Source organism: Parus major, chromosome 10, assembly GCF_001522545.3.
Source record: "Parus major isolate Abel chromosome 10, Parus_major1.1, whole genome shotgun sequence".
Classification (NCBI taxonomy): domain Eukaryota; kingdom Metazoa; phylum Chordata; class Aves; order Passeriformes; family Paridae; genus Parus; species Parus major.
Genome location: NC_031779.1, coordinates 97124 through 108079, shown reverse-complemented (window position 1 = coordinate 108079; position 10956 = coordinate 97124). Strand labels below are relative to the sequence as shown.

General features: G+C 47.3%; 1 protein-coding gene across 1 annotated transcript; it reads left to right on the top strand.

Annotated features, from left to right (window-relative positions):
- Positions 1–294: 294 nt before the first annotated feature.
- Positions 295–10317, top strand: LOC107209521 (mitotic-spindle organizing protein 2B-like). The gene is made up of 3 exons (XM_015639367.3): positions 295–463; positions 555–697; positions 10035–10317. The coding sequence occupies exons 1-3, from the start codon at positions 327–329 to the stop codon at positions 10193–10195; spliced, it is 441 nt and encodes a 146-aa protein (XP_015494853.1). The 5' UTR covers positions 295–326; the 3' UTR covers positions 10196–10317.
- Positions 10318–10956: the final 639 nt, after the last annotated feature.

The window sequence follows — 10956 nt, the reverse complement described above, 5'->3', positions numbered from 1 at the left end:
TCTCTCGCTCCTGCCCTGCTCTGGAGCAGAGGCGCCCGCGGCGGGGTGAGCGCGGAAGGCAGCGGGGCGGACACGGGACACATCGCGCACCGCACACCGGACATTGTCACTACGAGGTCGCTGCGGCAGCGCCGGGCAGGGCCCGCGGCTGGAGCGCGGCTGCCGCCTGCCGGCCGCACCGGGAGCAGCGGGGCCGGACCGCCGGGGGTGGCGGGGCCGCGGGGGTGGCGGGGCCGCGGGGGTGGCGGGGCCGCGGGGGTGGCGGGGCCTCGCGGACTCGCAGTGTGGGGGGCGTGATCCGGCGTAAGGGGCGGGGCCTCGCAGCCATGTCGGAGGGGGCGGCGGGAATGGCGGCATCGGTGGAGACGCGGCTGCGGCGGAAGCAGCTGCTGAGCGCGGAGGAGGCGGAGCTGTTCGAACTGGCGCAGGCGGCGGGCAGCGGGCTGGACCCGGAGGTGTTCCGGTGAGCGGCGGGGGCGGCACCCGCGGGAGCCGCCGGTGCCGCCGGAGTCCCCTCTGACGGATGCTGCCGGTGCCGGGTGTCTCCCCCGCAGGGTGCTGCTGGACCTGCTACGCATGAACGTGGCGCCGCTCGCCGTGTTCCAGGTGCTGAAGTCCATGTGCGCCGGGCAGCGGCTCCCGCCGGGGCCCGAGGGCGGCCCCGCCGCGCCGGCGCCGATCCCCGCCGATAGCCGAGGTACGCGGCGGGCGGGGGCGGAGCGGGGCGGGCGGGGGGCGGCGCCGGGCCCTGCCCCGCTGTGCTCCCGCGGAGAGGCCTCGGGGCCTGGCCGGACCCCGCCGCGGCCCGGAGCTCGCCCGGGGCCGCCCCGCGGCCGGGCCGCCGCGGGAAGGGGCCCGCGGGCCGCTCGGCCCAGCCCGGGGGGCGGCTCGGGGTGAGCCCTGGCCCGGCCCCAGCGCTGCCCGCGCCCTGTCTTAATGCTCATTCTTTTTCGGCAGCGCGGGCTCCGGCGGGAGGTCGCTGCAGTACTTGTGCTGCGTTTTGTCCTGGCTCTGCCCTTAAATAGAAAAAAAAAAACCTTTAATCTACAGTATTATTCAGTACTGCTTTGTTTGTATATAACTCAAAAAAAAGTTTCCGTGCCATGAGGAATCCCTAGAAAAGGAGGAGAGCTTTGTTGCTTCTTTTACTCTATTCCGATGTGCGTGGTGGATTCTAATGCTCATGCAGCCGTTTCCATTCTACAGAGATAATATTTGTGTAGGAAGATGAAGTAGAAGGCTGTGGGGGACTGTCAGCTAAAATAGTTACTGCTTTTGAATGCATTTATTTCTCCTTACTACTCCAATTTCCGTGGACAATAACAACCATAGCCCTGAACTTGTGCCATATATACATATACTATATATAATTTTATTTTATTCCAAACCAGTTCTAATAAAATTTCTGTTTACTCCCTGTAGTGACTTATGGCTGACCAACTCTGTGGATTACTTCCAAAAGGTTTAAAAAGAAATAACTAAAATAAGTCTGCTGTCACTAAGTCTGGATTCCCAATGGAAAAGTTCATCTCTCTTGTGCTTAAAAGTGTGTCAGAAAGAGGCAGTGCCCCTGTTTGGGCATGTTTATTCTCTTGGCTGTGCTTGCAAGTCCTGTTGGAAGTGGAGAGGGGGATTAATTTGAAAAGCAATCAGTTTGGGGAAAAAGGAGTTATGCCACAAACTGGCACCTTCATAATGGCAGAGCTCAAGGAGAATCCCCTCTTTGAGCAGCTGAGGAGAACTTGGGAAGTTTCTTGACGCCCAAAAGGAGTGTGTTGGTAAAGTGTCCAGGACTCCTTGGACTCACCATGAATACGTTTCCCTTTCTCAGGAGATGCTCTTGGTTAACAGCTCCCTGTTGAGAAGGAGATTGTTGTGAAGAGAGCAGCCTCACATGTTACTGAGAAATTACTCTGAATATGCACAGGGGCAAGGGAAGACACCTGGCTGACTACTTTTTCCTAGACGAAATGGGAGAGGTGCAGCACTTGGATTTTTTCAAGTGTGACGCAGTGTGCTATTCTGGTAGCACATTAAGAGGAAACATCCCAAAAGAGCAGAGATTTTGATCAAAAAATGCTGTTAAATTTTACTCTCTCTTTGTTGGTGCTCCAGCTGTTACTGGCTGCTCAAACTATGAAGGCATGTTACTGAGGTTTTTGTTCCTGTCTGTAATGTGGAGCAGCTTTTGTTCTCTCCTGTTTGCTCTTTGAGTGGTACTTTCTGGACAAGTGAGGGTTTTTTTTTCTAGCACTAGGCTACTGCTGTGAGCTAATTTTAGCTAGTAGGGGGCTCACTCAGGTTTGTGACAGGCCAATGGTGACTTGTTTTTTAATCAGCATTAAATTTCTCGAGAGGAAAAGCCAGAAGCCCTAAGGTAGCATTGGTGTGCCCTTAGCTGTTGCCTTCTATCATCCTACTGCAGGCACCTTAGAGAAGCTGAGATTGCAGGAGTTAGCAGTTGTTTTGAGAGCTTACTTCTGTGCTAATTCTGCATCTTCAGTAGAGCATCTCCTGGTCTGAGTCAGATTTCAGTCCTAGGGTGTCCAGCCAGGCTTTTCTCTTTGTAGTATACCTTCAAAATTGGCATGTTGATATCCTGGGGTGCTCTAGGACAAACCCTTGGAAACAAAGACGAAGTGTTCTGAAGTTCAGGGAAAGCTGGTGTTGCTTGTGGTAAATATATCTGGTATTAGTTTGGCTTTCAGTAGCCAGTTTGGCCAATTGCTGCCTTATCTCCCAAGTCTAAAATATGTCCTCGGTGTAAGTTCATGCACTGGAATTGCTGGAAGCAGGTTGTGCCCACCAAGCCACAATTTTGCTGCAGATGTGGTCAAACATTAAATGCTAAGCTTGGATTTTCCCTCTTTGCAAGCCATTGCTTGGTAATGGTGATGAAGAAGCGCTTAGGCCTCCTCTTTCTTTTCACATTCATCCCTGACCAAATTCCGATGGACAGCACTTCTGTACCTTGTCAGAAGGCTTGGTCTTCCCAGCTCTGCCAGAGTTTTTTGTTTTCTGTAAGCTTGTGTTACGTTAGGGCCCTAACTCACTTTGAATGAAAGCTTCTCTATTTAGTTTCTGCCAACCCAGGTGACTTTGCTGTCACACAGCACCCACTGACATCAGCTCATTCCTTTGTGAATAAAATTAGCATTGAAAAGCTAATGCTCAGAAAATGCTTTAGGCAGAATTTAAGCTCAGCAGGGGCTTATCACAACTTTAGTCCTGTGGTTTAATTTCTGTGAGTATAAGAAGTGCTGGTAAGATCCTGTTAATAAGAAGGATGTATTTTGTCCAGTCCTCCTTGTAAGGATCACAGAATGGTTTGGGTTGGAAGGACCTTAAAGCTCATCTCGTTCAACTCCCTGCTGTGGGCAGGGACACCTTCCACTATCCCAGGTTGCTCCAAGCCCCGTCCAACCTGGCCTTGGACACTTCCAAGGATGGGGCAGCCACAGCTTCTCTGGGCACCCTGTGCCAGGGCCTCAGCACCCTCACAGGGAAGAATTTCTTCCCAATACCGGATCTAAACTTACCATCCTTCAACTTGAAAATCACTTCTCTTTCACTGAGCTTATTTCATTCTGCATACTGTCCAAGTCCATCCTTCAGGATTTGGTAAGTGTTAACAGGGTGTCTGGGGGTGGCCTTTGGGCTGGATTTTTTCTGCAGGAGTGTTTGGTTTGCCTTGCCTTGCCTCCTTTCCTGTTAGGAGCTGCTGTAAAGAAGGGGAACCTAAGTGCTACCTGCTGTTGGCTCTGCAATCTCTTGTTGGAAGACGTTGCTTCCATTTAAGAAGAGGATGGTGCAGCTTTCACACGGGTCCAGGCATTTGGCTGGGGGAGATGCCTCTTCTGCATCTCTGGGACTTGTGTGGTTACAGCCCAAGCTCTGTGCTTCTAACAAGAGCAGTGATTGTCCTGTGCAAGCTTCTCAAGCTGCTTCTTGCGTTTCAGCTCAGCCCCTGCACTTCCTCCCTGTCAGAAAGCAGACAAGTGGCTGAAGGAATCCTGATCTCACCAAAGATCACCCAAGCCTGCTCTGCTCCAGTTGTATCAGTAATGAGATCCTGGCTTAGGCTTCCCAGCATGTCATGGTGCAGGGAGGCTTTTAAGAACAGCTAAAATAAGGCTGATACAACTGATCTGATCAGCACTATTGGTGGTGGGGGGTGCCCTTGTAGTTATCTCAGCTTTTGTGCTGATGAAGCATCAGGGAGTCTGAAATGAGTAGCTCTGTATTTTCCCACAGAGCACAGTGATGGTGTTCTATGTTGACTGGTAACTGAATCCATGACAGCTGCCTGCAAGTTGCTGTGTGTGGGTATTGGAGCATCCATCTGGCATATTTAGCTGGATGCAGCTTAATTCAAGCTGCATTCAAAATGGTCCCTCATCATTTCATTTGGGAGGGAAAGTGCTGGTTTGAAATAGAAATAATTTCCCAGGTATCCTTTTGTGTGTGTGAGGGGGAGGGTTCTGTTAAGGACATGGTGTTGAGTTTGTCCCAGACCAGACATATGTGTAATTAAGTATCCCATTTTCTCACATACTATTTCTGTGCTTTCTGTTTCCATCAGCCAGCCCACAGGTCCCTGCTGGTTCCCCTGCAGTTTTCTACCTCTCTATACACATGCATGTGTCAATGCCCTGCTCTTTTTTTTTAGGCTGATCTTAGTCTTTGATGCTTCTCTCACTCTTTGGACTCCAACCTCTTTTTTCACATTCCCCACTTCCCCAGAAAGAGTGTCTTCCCATAAAATTACTTCCCAAAGCTTTGCCCCAGGTAATTTCTCTTCTGGATGCGTTGTTAACGTGAGCTTACTTTTCAAAACCTGTCTCCTTTGTGGGCCTATTGTTTGGTGTGTGGATTTTAAGGCTGCAAGGAACTAATTGACATGGGAAGAAAGGAGTTGTGCACAGGAGGGGTCAGAATGCTCTCCTTCCCAGGGAAACTCTCAAGCTCCAGTGCCTGTTGGAAAAAACACTGAGCCCATCATCAGCCATGGGCTCTGTCAAAGGTTCACATGGTGAGATTTTATGGTCTGTGTGGAAAAATATTTTAACTACTTCCTTCCTATGTAAATATTTAGATACAGTCAAGGCCTCAGAATTATAAGTGTTGCTGTTCAGTTGTTTTATAAATACTCCCTGGTGTATTACACAGCTTGTTGCCAGCTTTGTATTTCTTGCGTGTTCTTCTTGCCATCTTTGCGGGGTTTTTTATCCTTCCCTGTTTATCCCTTTTCTCACTTGTTTCTTTCCCTTTGTGCAGTCTGTCTGTAGCTGTGACCAGCCTTTTGGAGTGGTGACTGTCAGCACTCTTGGGTGCTGCAGGCTGGCCATGCCAGCTGCTTTGCATTCCTCTTCTACTCAGCCTCTAGTTATCTCAGGGTTCAACTTGATGTGGGATTTGTAGTGTAGACTTCTGTATGAAAGAGATAAGGATAATGCTGACAAGGAAAATTCTGTGTAAAGCTCTGATGTGGCAGAGGGAATCCTCTTGGAGATGCAAAGGATTTATCTTATATTTATTTAATCTGGGGTTTATACATCATACAGTGAATTTTCCTATGGGTTATACTGGCTATTATGCTTTAATTGTAAATTAAATATCTCCATGGGATCTGAGTGGTGTCAATGTGTGCCTTGCACCTGAAAATATTCCCAGACACTTTGCAGTCTGCATGTCTTCTCTGAAAAAAGATGTACACCATGACCTATTGGTGATTTACATAGGACTAATTAAAGGACTAATAGCGTCCTGATCATGATTTTCTTACTTAGTTGCTTATACTCGGGTTTTTTCTAGCACCCCATCAATACCACTCCAATAAGTGGATTTCCTACAGTCACTGAGGAGCAGTTAGGTTGCCTTCTGGATTTTATCCTGCAACTCTCACTCTCCAGCTTTTCCTACCATAAACAATAGAGTTTAAGCCTTCTGAATTAGAGGCCTTGTTTTGTGTTCTGTGAAATCATGGACATGGTAAATACATGGGACAAGTTCTGTGCACAGAGCATTCCTGATGTGAAGTTGCTGTTCCTCTCCCTTCCCCCCAGGCTCATATTCCAAAATGAATATTTTTTCTGTATTGTAGGCAACCAACTAGCTTCAATTTATAGACCTCTATTATCTTCTGGTACATAAATTGGCATTATGTCAGTCATTTCTCAGCTGTACTGTGCTTTCTTGGATGGCTGAAATTGCCTTGGTTAAAAGTTCCTGTGCCTTTCCTCTCCCAGGAGGCAATGATAAATTTTGATGCTCTCAAAAGACAGGTGATGGGTAGTGAAGTAGGCTTTTCTACTTCAGCTGAAATATCAGACAAACAGCTTTTTTATTCCTTATCCCAGGAATAAATTGCAAAAAAATCTAGTCTGGAATGCTCACAACCTGCTGTGGCTCTAGTCCCAAAAGACCAGGTGGCCATGGAGGTCTCTGTTCTGTCACACTTTTCCTGCAGGAGGATTACAGGGTTACCTGGACTTTCCTCTCTCCTGGACATCAAACTAAATGCTGCACTGGGATAATTTTTTCAATTTTTTTCAGTCTTTTCAGGCTGATTATCAAGTTGGGGTTTTTTTCCTGTTTTTCATGTTCTGCAAGGCAAGACCTGATAGAAGGGGATTTAGAGGAATACTGTAAATGCCAGACTTGTGTGGTTTGTTGCACGGTAATGAAATATGAGTTTGAATGATAACTCTGACAGTTCATTCTTTCCCCCCACCCTACCAAAGAAACACTCAAAAAACCAGACTCAATAGAGCTCTCAGAGAAAAGTGAAGGACTTCTCTCATCTTCTCTTTCTGTAATCTTGCTTGCAAGCAAAGGAAGGAAAATGAGATATCCCAAGTGTGGTGGTGAAAATGAGGAGCAACCAAAGACATGTGAGAATTTGCATGGAAAAGGTGGTGTGTTTCATGTTGATCAGTGATAGGAGAGACGCTCCTGTGGCTCTGCTGAGCAGTCTTGAAGGGAGCCATTTATCAAAAGAGCAGGAGAGGTGAATGATTTGGGCTCTTGACTGATGTTTTAGCTCTGGAAATAGCCCAGATTACGTATTGACTGCTGAAGATACGGCAGCAGCTTTGAAGAACTGAGAACTGTGTGGCAGAAGAGGACAGTTTGTGGGACTGATGTCAATATATACTGCAGGAGATATCTTGAGAATGTTGCAGCCCTGGTATCCCTGGCTGCTACAAGTGAATGTAACAAAAGACATTTATGTATTTATTTATTTATTTATTAACCAGTGAGAGAAAAATCTGTAATCCTTGTTACTGCTCAGAGGCAGGAAAGGATCCCTTGGGGAAAGTGGTAGATTGAGTAGAGAGAAAACTGAAAGAGAAGAGCTTTAGATTTCTACTTCTGAAAGCATATTTGGGATTCTTTTCTTTCCTAAGGCTGATTGACCTTCTCTTGCCTCCTGCTCGACACAAGGCAGTGCTTCTTTCTCCCTCTGGTACTTAAGACTGCTTGGGTCACATACCATTCTTCCCAAACTGTGCCTGGTTCTCGAGGAGATGAACAGCTCCTGCTTCTGGGGTCATCTTTGGGGAAGCAGTTATTTGATTAGTCTTTCTCTTGACTTATCTCTTCCTTCCATAGCTATTTTGGCTGCAGACTATATAGCTATTCTGTGGCAGCCAGACACATTCAAGGTAAGGGCCTTACCTTACTTATGAGTCTCACAGGGGAATGACTCCCCTCCCTGAGCCAAGCAGAGGAAAACCTTAGGTGATGAACTGACCAAAAACCCCCACCCCTTCCCCTGTGCTGTCAGTGGGAAGGAGGGAGGGGCTGGGGGAAGAAAAGGTGTTCTTAAGGCCCTATTTTACTTCTCTGATTTTGTTAGTAAGAAACTCACTTTGTGTCTCTAAGATGAGCCTGTTTTGCTCTTTGAGTGTTTCCTCCCAGTCCTTATCTCAATACATGAAGCCTTTGTTAAATTTTGTCTCCTCTACCCAGGTGTAACATGGGAGGGTGAGTGAATGGCTTTCATGGGTGCCTGGCATTTGGTCAGTGCCAAACAGTGACAGTCGCCAAGGAAAATATCAGTGAAATCCTTTTGTTCGTCTGTAGTACTTGAATTACAGAGAGTTTATGGTCGTTGAGCTGCTTTTGTGCTTTGTGGTAATTGAATCTGTTATCTCTGATAGTGTAACTGAGAGAATCACAAACCATGCCTGTCGCTGCACACTTCAGAAGCTGTCCTTGTCTGGTACATGGGTCTGCACAGGCTGCTTCCAAAAATATTCTGGGTATTTATGCAGTTTGTCTGGTTTGTTTTACTGTGATTTCAAGGCTAGGGGGATGGAGGGCACATGCTTTGAGCACATCTTCTCTTCAAATGACTCTTTCTCCCCAGGTTGTTCTGGCTGGGTCATAACACTGGGGGCCTGACTGCAGTAGTGCTTAAGGGTCCCAGTGTGTGTGTGTGCACACCGCTGGAGTTGTACGTGGGTTGAGGACCTGAGCAGGGGGAGGACATTCACCTGGGCACACATCCAGGATTGCTAAAAGCATCATGATGAATAGTGCTTTTATTCCTGCCACTTCTTCTCTCAGATACTGTGAGATCATGTATTACCTTTGCGCAGTATGTTTGTTTTTGTGAACAGCACTTGCTTTAGTGAAGCTGCTTAAAGTGCCTGAGCTACAGCACAGCTGGCAGGGCTGGTTGGCTGTCAGGGGATGGTGACTGCTGGCACATCACTGCCATGCTTGACAAGAAGAGAGTTTTTCAAGAGCACCTGACTTGGCTGGGATAAGTGAATGGATTTTTGTGCCACCCAAATTTTACAGATTAATAACGGCCACCTGCTCCTGCTTGGAAGTTCTTGGATTGTCTTTCTGGTGCATCAAGGTGTTAACTGGTAGTATTGATGTGAGTTCTCTTTCCAGACAGCTGCTTCAAGGAGACAGGATGGTCTGGCAAGTAACTGTTCACTGTCCATAGCACAGATGATCCAAGATCATGCTTTCCAAACCATGTCCATGGAGACTCCAGAGTCTAGAGCAGCTGTTGATGTTGTGCAAGTTGCACTGTGAATGGTTGCCAAAATACCACTCTTCATTTAAATTGCATGCATATAACTACAGCCCACTGTATTCCTGTTTTGTTTTCTTGTTGCTATTCCTCATTTTTATGATGCTTCATGGAGGTTGCATTCTTTAATAAAAGCTGTACATCATGTTCCTTTTATTCCCTTTCCTAAAGACAATCCTACTTCTCACCTGAGGGAGTGGCAGGAAAAGTCAGTGTCCCTCATTCCCTCCTGACATTTGTATCAGCAACACTGAGTCTGTCACTCTCTCCTCTGACAGGATCCTGTTGCCCCTTGCCTCCCTCAACAGCTTTGTACCCATTGTACAGCATTGGGTACAACAGCTTTGTACCCATTGTACAGCATTGGGTACAACAGCTTTGTACCTAATGCTGCTCCCTGATCCTGCTTTGCTTCTTAGAGCCTGTCAGTTGTGCCTCCAGGAAGGGAACTCTCACCTCTTGAACTCAGTAAGAACATTTGAAGTCCTGTGTAGAAGAAGTCTGAGTGTCTGAAAGCCCCAGAAAATGATAGGAAATCCAAATCTGCTCATTGAATGACAGAAATGATGCGAAGTGTGTGTGAACTGATGATGTGGCAACAGTCTTAGGCACCAGTGGCCACTGGCACATCCTTTCACTTACCCCAGCTCGAGGTGTTGGAAGCTCTTGGTGTTCCAGCAGTGCTGTTTGCTATGCTGCTGTTCCTGTGTGGAATGACTGGAACGAAGTGGCTGCTTACTTTGTAGATTACATGAAAATTAAAACTGCTTCTACTGTAACTTCTTTGGGTTTCATGGAACCGATATCTGTTGGGCTGAATTCACCAATTTGCTTTCTGCACTGGATGCTGAAGATGTTTGTGAGATCTAATGGAATTTTGCCTCCTGCATGGTTCCTGAAGGGAATGCTTGTGGCTAGCAGCTGTGTGGTGATGCCTGGGTTGGGATGTGAAAATTAATGGATGTATTTGTTTATTCAGGGAGAAATAAAACCAGCTCTGCTGTCAGTGGCTCACAGATTCTGGGTGAAAGAAGCAGCCGGGAGGGATCTGCACAGAGGATGCCCCGACAGCCAAGTGCGAGCCGAATGCAGAAGGCAGGAACCTCTGGGAAGAACAGCGGGGGAGGCAGCAGTACCTAAATAAGGCCTTAGAACAGATGGATTTTGATGCCTGACAGTGTATATATATAAGTTGTGCTTGTTAAAGCTGCTTGTGTTGTATGTATTAACCTAAAAACACGATTTCTAATACAGGGAACAGAGCTGTTGGTTCTTATTTCCAAAACTTTCTTTGGCCATGTGGACTGCTAGGAAATGTTCCTTCATTTGACTTCCCCTGTTTCCCCATGTGCCTATTTACAGCATTCTAGCACCTATATCTAAAACCAGGTTGATCTCTCCCAAGACATAATCCCATGTTCAGTTCTCCCAGTGGTGCTGATGTGATTATTCATTTGCAAAGCGTTACAGCCCCCTTTGCCTCAGGAGTCAGGTCAAATGAGGAGGTTGTGCCAGATAAGGGAGGGAATAGCTCCATGACTTAGAACAAGACACATACAAGTACCTAAAACAGGTAAGTGGGTTTATTGGAGCTCAAGTGTTACCATGCATGGATGCAGAGGGTCTCAGGGAGGTAGGGTGCCTCCTAATGGCTCTGGGAGCTCAGGGCCTGTTGATGAATTCCATGTCTCTAATTAGGAGAAAGTGCTTCTATTCTATGGGTGTTAGAAGGTGATTCCTAAACCCAAAATCTACCTCTCACAGGCTGTGGGTGCAGAGGAGCCTGCGGAGCCTGAGATCCTGGCTCTTCCCTGGAGACAAGATACTTCTCTGTAAGAGAGAGAAAATGTATCACTCCCAGGGATCTTTGACTTAGACATGTTAAANCCCAAATTTATACA